This window comes from Oculina patagonica, chromosome 2 (assembly GCF_052425735.1).
Source record: "Oculina patagonica isolate OP01 chromosome 2, crgOcupat, whole genome shotgun sequence".
Taxonomy (NCBI): domain Eukaryota; kingdom Metazoa; phylum Cnidaria; class Anthozoa; order Scleractinia; family Oculinidae; genus Oculina; species Oculina patagonica.
In genome coordinates, this window is record NC_135759.1 from 36,279,974 (window position 1) to 36,298,207 (window position 18,234).

Here is an 18,234-nt window from a genome sequence, read left to right on the forward strand (position 1 = left end):
ACTTTCGTTAGGGGTGACCAGGGGGGGAAGGTGTCTCTAAGGAAAATATTGGTTCAATCATCACTGCCACTATGACGTCACGCTTCGCATGAGTGATATTAAAGATGGCGGGCAAGCGTCAATCGAGAAACGAGTCAAGAATGTGGCATTTTACTCCGTTACCTTCCTTCATTTACTCAAGTCAATAATGCAGAGATGTTAGCGAATGCAACCGTCTCTCTTCTGCTATTTTTTGGTAGATCAGACGTTATATTCATTTTTTTAAATCAACAGAAACACCTTCGCAAAGTGTAGAATGATCGATGAAATCTGTAAACAGGTCGAGCTTTCGAGGGTCCTTGCACAGCGAATTCAATTTTTTTTTGTAACAGAAATAGGAGGTTTGGTACAGGATGTACGGTTCTTGATGTACGTGCAGTATCAGACTTTCAGCATTCGTGGATCTTCTTGTCTTTACCCTTAAAGGTGAAAATCGGAGCATTTAAGAGGAAAAAGGCGCTACACGGTAATCCCAGTTGGTCACCCATCCAAGTATTAACCTCGCCCGACAGGACTTAACTACAGCCAGGTCGGATGGAGCCTGCGCTTTCATTGGGTATTATAGAAAAACAACACAGAATAACTTTACTCAAGTCTTTATTAATCGGTAATTTTTTACTACTCTTGCGGCAACGAATTTGAACTCATGTCTATTTCGCACAACACGTTTTTCCTCGTTCAAACCCGACAATGAAAGCGCTTGCTCAATTCAAGCTGGCCAAAGTTAAGGCTTGCCGGGCGGGGTTAACACTTGGATGGGTGCCCGACTCGAAATACCCCGTGTTGTAAGCTTTTCTTTTTATTTAGTTATTTTTTCAGGAGGTATGCAATTAATGAAATTTAAGAGTCGTCACGGCAAGGAAAGCCACAAAATACAACATAACTGCACAGATACCAACAGTAGTACATTATAATAAGCCAATGAATGCGAATAAAAATATATGGAAAAAGAATTCTACATGAGATCGCGAAGCAGCGATCGGCGTTGTTGACATGTTCTGGATAAAAATTATACCTTTGCACTCGAACGGAAAGACATGAAGTTTGGCTAACTCAAGCGACACGAAAGGCCCCGGAGATTAAACGTTAATATTCAAGGAGTAAAACCTCCTATCATGAAGCGGATTTGAGAAAAATGTTTGTGTGAAAAGGTGGATGTTTTTTTATGGACTTCGCTTGACCCGAAAGCAAAATGGCGGTCCCGCCTATTGTCCCGTTCAAGAGTTAAAAATAATAACCAAATTACAGGATAACGGGCGTTAAAAAACAGAAACAGATCATACACACAAAAAATTAAGGCATCAAACCTAACTACTGGGAAAGAATTAGCGAACGATAGCGATATAAGCACTAATGATAAGGCTTTCTGGACCTCTGCTGTGGCGTACTCGCGATTTAATCCCGCTCATCTGACCAAACCGAGGGAATCTCTCGCGCGTTGCCATGTGACGTCATACTGGCAGTGATGAGTCGGTCACGAATAAACAACTGGAAACAATAGAGCCACCTTCCCCCCTAGGGGCGACGAATTTTAGCAATTTTTTTATGAGCAAGATTTAGCGAAAATTAAAAAAAAAGTGATATCGTGTAAACCAGTTTTTAATGAACATATAGATAAGTTAACAAATAAAGAAGCCTAAGCCATGTTTTATACTGTTATAAAACACGACGGGCATTTGAGAACACGAGGGAAATGTAGAAACATGAGCCGCAGGCAAATGTTTTCTACATTTCTCGAGTGTTCTCAAATGCCCGGAGTGTTTTATGACAATATAAAACATGGCTTAAGCTTCTTTCTTTGCTTTATGATATATATATATATTATACACCGTGAGCAAAAATAAAAACAACGAGATCGAAAAACTGTTGTGATTCTATCGTTCGGAAAAAAAATAAAAGATAAAATGTATTTGCATTGGCATTGTTTCCAGGACGCCAATATTTAATACTGGCGCATCAAAAAAGTAATTGACATAATAATTATGTCAAGTTTCTCTGTCACAACCTGATTAACAACATAGCAGATTATTTTAGATTTCTTTCCTGGATCGACTTGATTGGAGTCATTCTCTCAATTTTATCGACTTGATTGGAGTAGTCGCATCGAGAAACTAACTAAGAAAATTGCTTCTGGGATTGGAGCCTTAAAACAAGTAAGGCACCTGGTCCCTCAAGCAACCTTACACCTAATATATAGAGCTTTAATAAAACCGCATTTCGACTACTGCAATAATGTTTGGGGAAACTCTGGGATTACTTTGCAAAACAAGCTACAAAAGCTACAAAATAGAGCAGCCCGTGTTTTGACCTTCTCAAACTATGACGCGCACGCTAGTGATTTATTTGACACTCTAGGATGGAAAAATCTAGCTCGCCTGCAGCAAAGTAAGAGAGCCACAATGGTTTACAGGTCTCTGCACGGGTTGGCTCCAGACTATCTATCCTCTAAATATGAAAAACGAGAAACCGCGTACAACCTAAGGGACTCTGAAAACAAACTCAATGTTCCATTACCGCGCACTGACTAACTATTACAGAAACAGCTTTACCTATAGTGGCGCCATCTTGTGGAACAGTCTTCCTATTAACGTAAGACAAGCAGAGTCCCTTGGGCAATTTAAAGATCTAATTGAACGAGTACTCTAGGGCAAGACATTCGTGGAAAGCAGCTTTTTGTATATTTTCATTTCCCTCTTCTCTCTATCAATATATATATTTATATTAGATTGTAAGTTGTATTAGCTGATGATTTGACCGTGTTTTTAAATAAAGATTATCCATCCATCCATCTATCCACTGCTCTCACTGAGGAACACAAGTGGAGCAGTGATCAAACGATGGATGACCATTTTAAGCTGCTGTTGTCTTAAAGATTGTTGTGTGTGTCTTCTTCTCTGGTCCGGAGCGTCAGTGAAGCATATATCAAATACGCGCTGATAAGATTCAAGTAGCTTCGAAATATTAAAATAACCCGGATTGCAGACTCGAGCTCCCTTCGGGGCAAAAGCGAGGAGCCACCTTTTGTTTACCAGCGTAGCTGGCGGTATTTTGGGGTTTTAACGCAGGCTACCTTTTGTTGGTTTGCATCACGCAAAGAACGGAGCTCATTCTCTCTATTTTGGACGCCTTTTGGGAAAGTTAAGGTTAGAAACTTCTCAAATTCTCTACTCTACATATATTTATAGTGCCATCATGCTGTATATGTCTTACACCACTTACAGCCACTTACGTAACCTTTGCTTAGTGATCTTTAAAATGCAGCACTTTGTGTAACCGATGCCTCCCATGATAATTCGTTCACTTACACATAGCAAAATGATTTTCTGCATTTGCGGAAGATTTAATTTAGCTTATAATCAGAATAAGCAAAATTAGTTCCGTATCATCATACGATACTGGAGCGATTTTAAAACACTGGGTTAGGCCTTGGCGGATTGTGCTAGCATAATTTTTGGCATAATTGGAGCAAAAAGCATAATTTTTTAAACGAACACTGCCACGGCATAATGAGCAAATTTTAGCACTTTTTGGAGCGTATATTCATAAAATTTAGTAAATATGGTGTATTTTCTACAGAAATAAATTAAATTTAGGTCGTATGTTCTTGCAATGCGTGTTTTAGCTACGCTAATTGTAGCATTGACAGCTGACGGCCGAGACAAACTGCCATAAAACACAAATAAGTTTGCAACAACGATATATTTGTAAAACATCATGATTTGATGTCGTTATTGCGCGCCTCTATGTACAGAATCTACGTCATTTTGTGAGCACTGAGGAACAGAAGTGGAGCAGTCGTCTTCATCTTCTGGTCGGGTACGTCAGTCGAACGTCAGTAAGGCATATATAAAGTGTACTGATAATAAATATTAAATTAAATAAATATTAAAATAACCCGGATTGCAAACTCCCTTCGGGACAAAAGCAAGGAACCACCTTTCGTTGATTTGCATCACGCAACGGACGGAGCTCATTCTCTTTATTTTGGACGCCTTTTGGGAAAGTTAAGGTTAGAAACTTCTTAAATTCTCTACTCTACATATATTTGTAGTACCTAATTTTGCTTATTCTGATGATTAGCTAAATTGATCAACCACAAATGCAGAAAATCATTTTGCCTTGTGCAAGTGGCCGAACTGTCATGTGAGGCATCGGTTGCACAAACTGGCTGCATTTTAAAAATCACTAAGCGAAGGTTACGTAACCGGCTGTGGGTGGTTCAAGACATATACAGCATGATGGTCCGTATCATCATAAGATCCCGGCATAACAAATCGAACCCAATCGAACTAAATTTCAATCGAACTCAATCGAACTCAATCGAACTCAATTCATGGATTGAGTTCGATTGAGTTCGGCAATCGAACGAAATCGAACTCACCGAAAAGAAAAAAAATCAATCGAACCCAATCGAACGTTCGATTTTCGAACTCGTGATTTGTGGAAAACAGGCGTTGAAAATCCATAACCAGATCTTGGAAGCTCGAGTCACTTCAGCCCAGAGTGTAGCGCACGTGTTTTTCGTAAACGAAGAAATACTGCAGAAATGGCTTCAGATGCGATGTGGATTGTAAGCTTCAAATGTGTAGTAAAAGGCTACCAGGAATGCCACTTTGACGTAAAGGATGGCGAAGTTTTCAAGGTTTGAAAGAAAATAGGCGAGAAAGGCCGTGCATTCCGAATTGTAAACGAGCGCATCTTGACACTCAAGAATTAAATTTAACTTTTAATTTTGACCTGAGGAGAAAAATAATTTCACTGTTGCCTGTTGCATTTACTATTTGTCCTTTCTATCATGGCAGTAATTATAAGATGCTTCCATACATCCAATATACTGACGCTCGTTCACCTCTTACTCTCTTGGTCACTGTTAATTGTCCAAGATGAATTTGAAAGAATCATGTATATCGTTAGTAAGATCATAACTATGGTAAGATATTTATCATAATCATCCATCTACTGTACGCCGTTGCCTGTGTCGCGGTTAGTAATTTGCTTGTATTTTTGACTAAAAGTAACCCATCGAGTTGTCTTTCCGCAATTGCAAGTTAGCTAAAAAGGAAAGAGTACAACGATTTCGGAATACGCCCGTGGGTATAATGATAGCTTTGTTCTGTTCTGTTTTTTTCTCTTAACTGCCGTGGACAGTTTATAAATGGGGTTTCTATTATTGAATAAATTGTAAAAAATTTAAAGCACGAGAAAAACCTGCTTTGATGGGCTTGCTTTGTACATCCAAATTGGTCGTTACTATTCCAGACGACCTGCAACTTACAGACCCAGAACGATCCGTTCTCAGCAAAGGACTTTCTTTGCTTTGTATTGGTATACCAGAGCCAATCGAACGCAATCCATTTAATTGTGTTCGATTACACAATCAGATGGATTGAGTTCGATTGAGTTCGATTTGTTCGATTGAATTCGATTTGTTCGGAAATCGAACTCACTGAAAGTCTGGTGTTCGATTTCGTTCGATTGCCGAACTCAATCGAACTCAATCCACGGATTGAGTTCGATTGAGTTCGATTGTGTTCGATTTTCGAACGTTCGATTAACTATGCCGGGTAAGATACTGGAACGATTTTAGAATACCGGGTAGGTTATTTACATATCTCTGAACGTTTTTTTTAGAACGAAGCATATTGAAACAAAAGGAACCATTCAAATTTAATGAGATGCAACTAAGTGGTCCGGTATTCTGCAGTTAAGCCGAGATATTTCGCAATATAACGCCATACTTATTCTGTAAATTTAGTCGGCTTGTGACGTTACCTTACTGTAAAAAGGGAAACAACTGTAATGTCATGTAGTACATGATAATAAAGCGTGTGTTGTTGTTGTCTGTTAGGCCTAACTGCAGACAGCATTTAAGACTAGACCTATATCACAACCTATTAGCACCTATTCAAGGCGTTCGGTTGGTCGGGGAGCAATTTATGACTTTCGGTGTTGTTTTACGCCGCTGAAAAATACTCAAGGCAACTGCAGGTTTGGGCCTAGCTACCGTGTCGATACCCTGGACGTTTTGCACACCGAATTCTTTCCGCTTTTCATGTGGCCCAAGGAAAAGTCATTATTTGAATATGAATTGATAAGGTTCAAGGACTTCAAGAGACCAAAGCTGATTATTCTAATAAGCCGAGAGGTCACAGTCTAATAGTTAAATATTACCATAGTAAAAGTTAATTGCAGCCGAGCTAAATTATTGTCATTGTCTTGTAGTGGACCTCAAAGCTGCTTTTTGTGATGGCTGACACGGTAATCTGGGGAACAAAAGATTTTCAGAGTACTTTCAGAGTACTTTAACAACCTAGACTTAACAACATAGCCGACTTAACAACCTAGACTTAACAACATAGCAGATTACTTTAGTTTGCTTTCCGGGATCGACTGCTCCCACTGACGAACAGAAGTGGAGCAGTCATCAAACGATAAATGACCATTTAATACCGCTGTTGTCTTTAGATCGTTCTGTCGCGTGTTCTCTTCTATCATTGGGTACGTCCGTGAAGCATATATAACAGTGATATAAAGACGTACTAATAAGATTCTAGTGGCTTAGAAATATTAAAATAACGCGGATTGCAAACTTCCTTCAGAACAAAAGCGAGGAACCACCTTTCGTTGGTTTGCATAACGCAAAAAACGGAGCTCATTCTCTCCGGCTATTTTAGGCGCCTTTTGGGAAAGTTAAGGTTAGAAACTTCTCAATTCTCTACTCTACATTTATTTATAGCACCTTATTTTGCTTATTCTGATGATTATCTAAATTAAATCAACCGCGAATGCAGAAAATCGTTTTGCCTTGTGCAAGTGGCCGAACTGTCATGTGAGACGTTGGTTGCACAAACTGGTGCTGCATTTTAAAAATGAACAGAAATTTTAAAATGCCGTTTTAACCAACTAAACGCTAAAACTATCTTTTATTGAGTAAAATTAAGAAAATTTTTTGCTTTCCAAGCCTTAAAGCGTGAATAACAGCAAAAAATACGAAGATTTCTAAAGACTTCACGAAAACGTTTTTGAATGACTGCGCACTGAAATGAAAGGAATGGAACGACGTCATAATTGGTGTTTTTGAAGACGACCGCAGACCGATTCCACAGACCGCACCAAAGTAAAATGTCCAGTTCAAAGGCTAGTCTTAATTTTTGCTGAACTGTGGACGTTCCTCTCCAGTTCAGGGCCGCAAAGTATTTTTCTTTGAAAACAAACGCATTTGAACAACGGCCAAATAAACCGCGCGCTAGTAAAACAATTTTACACGAACGTAAACGGTATAAAAAATCACAACAAAGCCGTTGACACTTCTGTTAATATAAGAGACTAAAACATGTGAAAAATTCGGCTCAACGAGTTGCTAATAGTTTTATCAAAATAATATAATTCATGGTTGGCAGTCCCTGAGATTTAAGCGCTGCCAAAACGAAAATTTCTTCGAGGGAAATGCATTTGAACGACAGCCAAAAGAACCGCACGCTAAAAGCAATTGATTGGCTTGCTCCAAAATACATACCTTATTAACTGTTACTTTTGTTAGTGGCTAGAAATTTTAGCAATTTTTGATGAGCAAGATTTAGCGAAATTAAAAAAAGTAGCGATATCGTGTAAACCAGCTTTTAATGAACATATAACTAAGTTAACAAATAAAGAAGCCAAAGCCATGTTTTATACGGTCATAAAACACGACGGGCATTTGAGAACACCAGGGAAATGTAGAAACATGAGCCGCAGGCAAATGTTTTCTACATTTCTCGAGTGTTCTCAAATGCCCGGAGTGTTTATGACAGTACAAAACATGGCTTAGGCTTCTTTCTTTGCTTTATGATATATATTTTATACACCGTGAGTAAAACTAAAAACAACGAGATCGAAAAACTGTTGTGATTCTATCGTTCTGAAAAAAAAAAAAAGATTTTACTGCATTTGCATTGGCATTGTTCCCACGACGCCAATATTTAATATTGGCGCATCAAAAAAGTAATTGACATAATAATTATGTCAAGTTTCTCTGTCACAACCTGATTAACAACATAGCAGATTATTTTAGATTTCTTTCCTGGATCGACTTGATTGGAGTCATTCTCTCTATTTTATAGACTTGATTGGAGTAGTCACATCGAGAAACTAACTAAGAAAATTGCTTCTGGGATTGGAGCCTTAAAACAAGTAAGGTACCTGGTCCCTCAAGCAATCTTACACCTAATATACAGAGCTGTAATACAACCGCATTTCGGCTACTGGAATACTGTTTGGGGAAACTGTGGGATTATTTTGCAAAACAAGCTACAAAAGCTACAAAATAGAGCAGGCCGTGTTTTGACCTTCTCAAACTGTGACGCGCACGCTAGTGATTTATTTGACATTCAAGGATGGAAAAATCTAGCTCGCCTGCAGCAAAGTAAAAGAGCCACAATGGTTTACAGGTCTCTGCACGGGTTGGCTCCAGACTATCTATCCTCTAAATATAAAAAGCGAGAAACCGCGTACAACCTAAGGGACTCTGAAAACAAACTCAATGTTCCATTACCGCGCACTAACTATTACAGAAACAGCTTTACCTATAGTGGCGCCATCTTGTGGAACAGTCTTCCTATTAACGTAAGACAAGCAGAGTCCCTTGGGCAATTTAAAGAGCTAATTGAACGAGTACTCTAGGGCAAGGCATTCGTGTAAAGCAGCTTTTTATAACTTTTATATATGTCCCTCTTCTCTCTATCATAATATATATTTATATTAGATTGTAAGTTGTATTAGCGGATGATTTGACCGTGTTTTTAAATAAAGATTATCCATCCATCCATCCATCAACTGCTCCCACTGAGGAACACAAGTGGAACAGTCATCAAACGATAGATGCCCATTTTAAGCTGCTGTTATCTAAAAAATTGTTGTGAAGCGTGTGTCTTCTTTTCTGGTCGGGAACGTCAGTGAAGCATATATAAAGACGTACTGATAAGATACAAGTAGCTTCGAAATATTAAAATAGCCCGGAGTGCAAACTCCCTTCGGGGCAAAAGCGAGGAGCCACCTTTCGTTGGTTTGCATCACGCAAAGAACGGAGCTCATTCTCTCTATTTTGGGCGCCTTTTGGGAAAGTTAAGGTTAGAAACTTCTCAAATTCTCTACTCTACATTTATTTATAGCGCCATCATGCTGTATATGTCTTACACCACTTACAGCCACTTACGTAACCTTTGCTTAATAGTGATCTTTAAAATGCAGCACTTTGTGTAACCGATGCCTCCCATGATAGTTCGTACACATAGCAAAATGATTTTCTGCATTTGCGGAAGATTTAATTTAGCTTATAATCAGAATAAGCAAAATTAGTTCCGTATCATCATAAGATACTGGAGCGATTTTAAAGCACAATTTTTTAAACGAGCACTGCCACGGCATAATTAGCAAATTTTAGCACTTTTTGGAGCATAATTCATAAAATTTAGTAAATATGGTGTGTTTTCTACAGAAATAAATTGAATTTAGGTAGTATATTCTTGCAATGCGTGTTTTAGCTACGCTAATTGTAGTATTGACAGCTGACGGCCGGACAAACTGCTATAAAACACAAGTAAGTTTGCAACAACGGTATATTTGAAAAACATAATTTGGTGTCGTTATTGCGCGCCTCTATGGACCTCTATGTACAGAATCTACGTCATTTTGTGAGTACTGAGAAACAGAAGTCAGAAGAAGCAGTCATCTTCAGTTAAGATTGTTGTGTCGCGTATCCTCTTCTCTGGTCGGGTACGTCAGCCGAACGTCAGTGAAGTATATATATTATATAAATATTACAATAACCCGGATTGCAAACTCCCTTCGGAACAAAAGCGAGGAGCCACCTTTTGTTGCTTTGCATCACGCAAAGAACGGAGCTCATTAATCGGGCGTGGCCGATTTATAGTTTACCCTTTGGTCGTCCTAGACGATAGTCTCCTGTCGGCTAAAAATGACGGGGATAGCCTGGGCCAATCGGTTTCATTTCAGTTTTGACAGTAAATCGTTGTAGGAACACTGGGTCGACTTTTGGGCTAATCTGCAATCTGGTTCTCTTCTTTGCTTCGGCGGGAGGACAGAGAAAAAAGCTTAAGGGGTAAAGTACTAATAATCACCATTGTGAAACTGTGGTTGCTTTGACAAGTTGAAGCTATTTTTGTAAATAAAAGGGGTAACGTCATTCATGTCACGCAATGTTTTTGTGGGAAACGTTGAAACTAGACGCTTTGCTGGTTTCTACAAATAGCAGTGTGATCTGGCGGTACATTTTTTTGAGACAGACTCCACTTTAAAACTATTTTTTATATATTTAGCAAGAAGTATGTCGATTTTCATTTCCGCACAGTTGGGCGTCAAAGTCGCCTGTCACAAAGAGTAGAATGTTTGCACAACATGTTTTGGATATATTTTAGATTTGACTAGTGACGTTAGTAAGACACTTCTCAAGACGTCAGCAAAACATTGGCAATGTACAGTATTGGTGTGAACTTGAATGGAATTTTTTACGAGATCAGTAAAGCTATCGAATGAAAAGATGACTTGAAAATGAAAACTTCGAATAATTATAATTAAATACCAATTGAATTTTAGATGAGAAATCTGGCCGGAAGTGACATCTGTGTTTAAAATAGGAATTTTTGTACAACTTAAAGTTCCGAAAAAAAAGACCACATGTTTTGTTCAAATCACAGACAAACATGATCAGGAAAACAAAACAGGCCAATGGGTTTTATTCACGAAAATACAACTTTCTTAAGAAAGAGTTTGTAAACAAGACAATGGAATCGAATTACATTTCACACGAAATTTGCATACATTGCAAAAAAGAAGTATCTCTGCCGAGACATAATAGCGAGACCTTGCATTAATAATTATTGTATTCTGATCTGATTGTTATTTTTTATGCATTAACTATTTGAAAGTGGTTCTCATCGATGAAAACAAAATGGTTTTTCATTCACTGCTTGAAGTATTTATAGACGTGAAAACATTCGCTTAATCAAATTACATTCTGCACGAAATAATTTGTATCCATTTGTCCCGAAACTTTGAGAAAATTGAAATCTTTGTTGGACAGTACTGCATAAAAGCAGTTCATAGAATTGAATAAAAAGATAAAAACCATATTGATAAAGGAAATTTTAAAACTTTATTTTGGCTCATTTTGACGAAATTCAGGATTTTAACATGATATCATGGTAGCGGGCAGAAGTCGGTTCGTTCTGAATTTTTCAATACGGTATACAAGTTACAGGCCAATATACAGACCCTCTGTACAGTAAAAAACGTTTTGGGAACAAACCATTGTGAACTTATTTTCTATGTTGATCAGTAAAAATCCTTAGTACGACATGGGGTTTGTTATCAAGTTCGTTAGTACGTTAATACTGCAAGGTGTATAACCTCAGAGAATTCTTATCAAGTGTGTTTTGTTTTATTAGCGGTTTATACTCTAAGGTCTTGGTATGGGAGATCAAAATTAAGGCAAATTTATGTTATTATCTGATTGCTTGGCACAGATTAGTACGATACTGAATTGGTTAGGAAATGTAAACAAACATTAAATTGAATGAGAGTAGAAAGGGAGGGACAGGTGGGGGTGAAAGGCTAAGGAGATGGAAAGGGAGGGAGATTTAAAATCCATGCTTGGTTATATCACGCAACCTTCTGTTGTTTTCTCACAAGAACAAAACTTAAGGTGGGATTCTACCTGAATTTGAATGGAACTTTAAGAGATTTAAAGAAGGGATTGAATAAAAGAATGGAAACACCACCAAACAGTTGACCCCCTCGCAAGAGCACTCCGGGTTGTCAGGAGACTGTTTGGTGTCCGTCCACCAATTTTTAACTTCAAATTCAAATTTTAAAATCACATTAGATCTCCAATATTTCTTATTTGTCTAAATTTTACTAATCCTTTGAAAAAAACTATCGCCTCCCAGACATCCCCCAAAATCGTCCAAAAATTAACAAAATACTGCAAAACAAATATATATGGGACAAGTAAAGCTTTTTTGGATTCCTTGAAACCCGGCTGAAATGGTTTTCAGTGTTTTCCAGCCCTTATACTTTGGGTCAGTACTACTATTCTTCACCAGTTGCTATTACAGTAATGGTATGAAACAAATACCTAATCATTGGTCAATAAGTTGTGATCATTTTCTTGACAATAGTAGTTACCTGATTAGGAGTTGTATACTGTTCCATTAAAGTGTAAGGGCTGGAAAATACTGAAATGCGTCAGCCACCTAAAGCGTTGGAAAAATTGGTCTTCAGGTAAAAACCCCGCCTTTATAAAGTATTGCGAAAAGGCTGCACTTTGCTAAGTGTTACAAATTTATATTTTCTAGACGTCTAGTTCAATCGTTTATTTGTATTGTGCGAAATATATTTTTATAAATTGATAATGATAAAGTAATAATGCAATCTTGAAAACATTCCAGATTTTCATTATTAAATAGAAACACGAAAATTACAAATTTGGGAAAACAAGCCTGTCAAAATGACGTTGCCATGATGATTTCAAGTTACTGGCACAATAACTAATCCGACCAAATTATTGCGAGATAAATTTTAGATAAACGCCCAAAGTGTGGCAGCGTTTGGTTGAATCTTGAAAAAGTTATAAGCATCCAAAATCAGCGCGGGCCTCAAAAGCCCCCCCCCCCCCCCCCCCCGGCCTGAATAGGTTTAAGTGACTGTTTTTCCAGTGATTTTTACTGTACTGTACCCTTCCTTTCAAGTCAAAACAGATAGCTAATTATTAAGCGTCCGATTTTAAGCTTCTCAAGCTTCTTGTTCTCTCTATTTTGGACGCCTTTTGAGGAGGTTAAGGTTAGAAACTTATTAAATTCTCTACTCTACATATATTTGTAGTAACTAATTTTGCTTATTCTGATGATTAGCTAAATTGATCAACCACAAATGCAGAAAATCATTTTGCCTTGTGCAAGTGGCCGAACTGTCATGTGAGGCATCGGTTGCACAAACTGGCTGCATTTTAAAAATCACTAAGCGAAGGTAACGTAACCGGCTGTGGGTGGTTCAAGACATATACAGCATGATGGTCCGTATCATCATAAGATACTGGAACGATTTTAGAATACCGGGTAGGTTATTTACATATCTCTGAACGCTTTTTTTAGAACGAAGCATATTGAAACAAAAGGAACCATTCAAATTCAATGAGATGCAACTAAGTGGACCGGTAATTTCTACAGTTAAGCCGAGATATTTCGCGGTATAACGCCATACTTACTCTAAATTTAATCGGCTTGTGACGTTACCTTAAAAAGGGAAACAACTAAAATGAAATGTAGTAGATGATAATAAAGCGTGTGTTGTTGTTGTCTGTTAGGCCTTAGCTCTGCAGACAGCATTTAAGACTAGACCTATAGCACAACTTATTCAAGGCGTTCGGTTAGTCGGGGAGCAATTTATGACTTTCGCTGTTGTTTTTCGCCGCTGAAAAATACGCAAGGCAACTGCAGGTTTGGGCCTAGCTACCGTGTCAATACCCTGGACGTTTTGCACACCGATTTTTTTCCGCTTTTCATGTGGCCCAAGGAAAGTCATTTGAATATGAATTGATAAGGTTCAAGAGACCAAAGTTGATTATTCTATTTAGTCGATAGGTCACAGTCTAATAGTTAAATATTACCATAGTAAAAGCTTACAGCAGCCGAGCTAAATTATTGTCATTGTTTTGTAGTGGACCTCAAAGCTGCTTTTTGTGATGGCTGACGCGGTAATCTGGGGAACAAAAGATTTTCAAGTTCCAGAGTACTTTAACTTTGCTGACGTTATAGATGAATGGGCAGAAAAAGAAAAGGTGAAAAAATGTTTGTGATGATAAACAAGCAACCATTTCAGCTGAATTGTTTACACGTTATGTGGAGTGAGACCCGTTCATAATTCGCTCACCGAGCTATTTCTTTTAGCTGTTTACGCCAAACCAGCTTGGAAAAAATGCTAGGTTAAAGCTGCTTTTTTTCCAATAAATAGAGTATTAAAAAAGGAAAAAGAATTTCAATTAAATTCATAAAATAACGAGACGAAGGAGGGTGATGATTTTAGACCAATAAACCTCCTGCTACGAGTTTACTAAACTACTTCAAAAACCCGTTTCTCAAAGGCGTCCGGTTTTCACCCCCTCGAACTTTTCTAAGAATTTAACTCGAAAGTGGGCAAACTTTTGTAAGAAATTGTTAAAGAAATAGTACGGTGAAAGAAAATTTCAAGCTGGGAAACTCAGTGGAGATGAATTATCAAATTTTCCATCCATAAGCTGCGTATAAACCTTAACTTTCCAGGGACGGCGTTAACTTTTGGCTTTAAAGCGAAAGTTTTCGAAAATTTAAGGAATTTTGGCGGGAATTGCACAAAAACTGCACACGCGCGCAGCGTTTGACCGCTGTGTGGGGTGGGAACGAGGTTGACAATTGCTTCAGACAATTTAAAGGCGATGACGTTGTTCATCGCCTCATGCAGGCAAACGGTGGGGGGGGGGGGAGAGTATGTCATGAAAAGATGCGTGATTACGTATACTCTATAAATCAACCTAGCTGAAGAACAATGGGTTGTTATCGCCCTTGCATACCGTATTTTCTCGATTAAACGCCGGGTCCCGAATAAACGCCGGGTCTCCGAGCGAGGGTGGTAAGAAAGCCTTCCAGGCATTTATTCGAGGTGTAATATGCTTTAAGTATGATGGCAAATTACATTCGTTTTACAAATAATGATTTAAAACCCTTGTTTAATAAACATTTTGATCCAAAAAACTGCACCATTCAAATAAACGCCGGATCCACGGAGCCAAGTTTGAATTAAACGCCGGGGGCGTTTAATTGATAAAATACGGTACTTTGGTTCATTTTAAATAAAAAAAAAAACAACATTCCCAGGTCGAAAAATGTAAAACTGAACAAATAAATAAATAAAGAAAGAAAGAAAGAAAGAAAGAAAGAAAGAAAGAAAGAAAGAAAGAAAGAAAGAAAGAAAGTAAGAAAAGGTGAATGTAGAATATAGAAAGGAGATGAGGCACTTTTTTGCAGAACTACTCTGACGTACGTGGACAATTATACGCAAAAGAGTAGTCCATTTGGGACAATATTTCAGGAGCTTGACTTCCTTTAGCTTTCCTTCACACTTCATTGTTTTTCTGTTTTACTTTAGAAAGGCACAAGAAAAAGTGATTACCCAGCTCTGTGGTGGATTGATGGAATCGACAACGAAGTTAAGTGGAGTTTTCAAGATGTTGCTTTAAAATCTAAAAAGTAAGTTAACCTTTTACGCAATAAAAACACTTTTATGAAAGTTATGGTTATTTGCTTCGGTTTTTATTTTTATTTTGGTTTTCTGGGGGAGGAGAGTTTTGTGGAATCCAGTAGCTTTCAATATTTGCGATATCTGGAATGACCGAATTTTTTAAACAAAGTGTCAGTCACACTACAGTAGATTTAGAGAATTTAGTGTGGAAATTTTATTTATTTTTTTTTTATATAAATATAAATATTAATCATGCTAAAAGTTAGTTTTTCATTTCAGGACTGCTAATCTCCTTTCTAAAGCAGCCGACATTAAACCAGGAGACCGCGTGATGGTGGTATTGCCCACAATTCCAGAGTACTGGCTGATACAGGCTGCGTGCTTGAGAACAGGTATCCCTAGATTTCTGATTTGTATAAAACTCGCAGTTTATTAGCTCATATTTGGGTTGTGAATTCCTGCGGAAAAGGACGCGTTGTGGTCGCAGTTTAACCACAGAGTGATTTCGTTTCATGAAATTCACAGTAATTTACCTCTTGAGTAAGTGTTAAGAAGTTTCAGTGAAGGTAACAAGGAGAATGAATACATGCTAACCTATTTGTACAATTATTCACCAAAGATATTAAAGGCGAAAATCCCCCGGCCGTAGATCTCCTGAACCGGGAGTGAAATTTTTGTCAGTGACAGCTATATAGGCAAGATATCTATTTTATATACCTTTAAGTGCTCTTTTTACAGGGGGCGGATCTTGGGGGACGGCGCAGGGGTGTGCACTCCCCCCCCCCCCAGATGACCTGCGGCTTTATAATACAACTGATATTAAGCAATTATTGGATGAGGTTGAGCATGATATCGTGAATTATCAAAACCGAGGACTGTGTTATCTGCCGAAGCCGAAGGCTGAGGCAGATAACTCAGACACGAGGTTTTGATAATTCACGATATCATGCGAAAAACGAATTCAATAATTATTTTATTATACGTTTTCAAACAATTTGCCATCACTTTTTCTATAGCGCCGGCGTAAAACTTCGTCAGAACATTAGCCAAAGCGGTTTTATCTTGTGGTTCCTCCAGGTTAATCTCCCTCAAATAATCATTCAGAATTTTTACACTTGTTTTTGTTGTTCTCTTGGTGTTTTTAGAATCTTTATTCTCGATCAAAACTATCAATTCCTCTTCGGAAACGGAGGCCATATTATCAAAAGTTTGAGTTTGAGCACTACACGGACGAGGGGCTTGGAAGCTAGGCGGACTTTGAACTCGACATGATAACCCAATATCTGCTGCAGATATTGGGTTATCATGTCAAGTTCACAAGTTACTGTATATTGATTGAATGCTCTCGACCAATCACATGTTTCAAAGTAATTCTAATGTATAATAATCTGCAAAAAAAGAAACCTATGTGGTTTATTGGTGCACCCCCTCCTAAGAAAAATCTTGGATCCGCCCCGGCCAGAGGTGACCATTGCCAAGCCGTGTTATTTAAGAGTGTGCCCGTGAGAGAACAGGGCAGAACCAGGTAACAAGTGATACAGCTCATATCACCGATTTCGCCCAAACTTAGCATAAATGTTGGGTATGGTGAGCTATTTACTGTGACAAAACATCAGCTTAAAATATTTTATTCCCTTCAAGTTATGGCACCTTTTGCAAAAATGGCCATTTTTCACTAATTTATGCATATTTAATTAGATGACTTTGATTGACCAGTTCCACAAGAAAAAAAGACTTCTGAAAATAAAATTCACTGCACTATATTCTGTGGTTATTAGGCTTTAAGTACAATAATTCACTTCAACCGTCTGATTTGATTTCTTCTCCTCAAACGGTCTTTTGGAAGGTACACATTTCGTACTGTTGGAAAGAGCCTTTAACTAGTGCCCAATATCTCCCATGAGCAACAACTTATATACATTATTCTTACATGGGTAATGAAATCCATCTCTAAACTTCACAAAAATGCCACAAAATGTCTGGGGACTTCAATATTTTATTAGTATTGAGGAACTAAACACACGTGACTTAACGATTTCTTGCTATTTCATCAAAATTCACCGAAACACAGAAGCCATTTATTTGCCTCAATTTGGCATAAAATCGGTACGAAATAGCTAATCAAGCATAAATCTATAGATAACAATCAAAATATTGGCGAAGAAAAGACAGTTAGGACATTTTTCGGAGCGTTTTCAGAGCCGATATAATTCGGCAATGTTGTGATAGCAAATGTAAAAATAGCAGCGAAAGATTTTCTTCAAAAGCTCGCTCAATTCAACATTTAGGCACATCAAAGTTAAGAAACAAGAAAGTAATACTACATACATGCCACTTATCGACACACAGATGCTTTCTTTTGAAGGATTTGTTCTTCCTCGCTGCACTTCGATCCTTCGATCGATCTCAATTGACATGTACTGTTGCTTTGAGGCGCGATGAACTTAGCCAATACATCGTGGTTCATTCTTCGTGAAAGGTGTAAACAGGTTGTCAATAAAGTCATTCAAAGAGCTGTTTAAAGTTCACGGAAGGACACTTTTCTCAGCCAGTTTGAATGAAATAAATTTAACTGGAAAAAAAACAGCCGCCATGTTAAATCTCTACCTTTGAGCCTGCGGTTTCAGTCAGCGGTACGGCCGTTCACTGGGGCAAGTACGTAGTGTAGTCATCATATAGTTGTTTGACTAAATCCTATATAGGGATATTCATAGAGGGGATACATAGCCTAGCCCTACACAGCTATACACACCTATACATAGCTTAACACAGCTATACACAGCTATACACACGCGTGTTCATTTGCTTTTCCTCCGCAAATGTTTGTTTTCGTTGGAATAAGTAGCGGATGGCGTTATCTACCCTCTGAACAACCGGGGCTTGATCTTAGCCTTATAAGTAGTGTGCGTTTCTTGTAAAAGTGAGAAT

The 18,234-nt window shown here is 38.0% G+C and overlaps 1 protein-coding gene across 2 annotated transcripts in view; it reads left to right on the forward strand.

Annotated features, from left to right (window-relative positions):
* Positions 1–3,991: 3,991 nt before the first annotated feature.
* The window catches only part of LOC144644498 (acyl-coenzyme A synthetase ACSM4, mitochondrial-like), a 34,616-nt gene continuing 20,373 nt past the window's right edge, over positions 3,992–18,234 (forward strand). Inside the window, exons 1-4 of one of the 2 annotated variants that reach the window (XM_078503991.1) lie at positions 3,992–4,048; positions 13,751–13,870; positions 15,214–15,314; positions 15,586–15,698. In XM_078503991.1, coding sequence (XP_078360117.1) covers positions 13,775–13,870; positions 15,214–15,314; positions 15,586–15,698 — 310 coding nt within the window. In that variant the 5' untranslated portion in view covers positions 3,992–4,048; positions 13,751–13,774. Of the gene's footprint in view, positions 4,049–9,075; positions 9,144–13,750; positions 13,871–15,213; positions 15,315–15,585; positions 15,699–18,234 lie in introns of those variants that run through there. The other variant, XM_078503992.1, reaches the window with a different exon arrangement.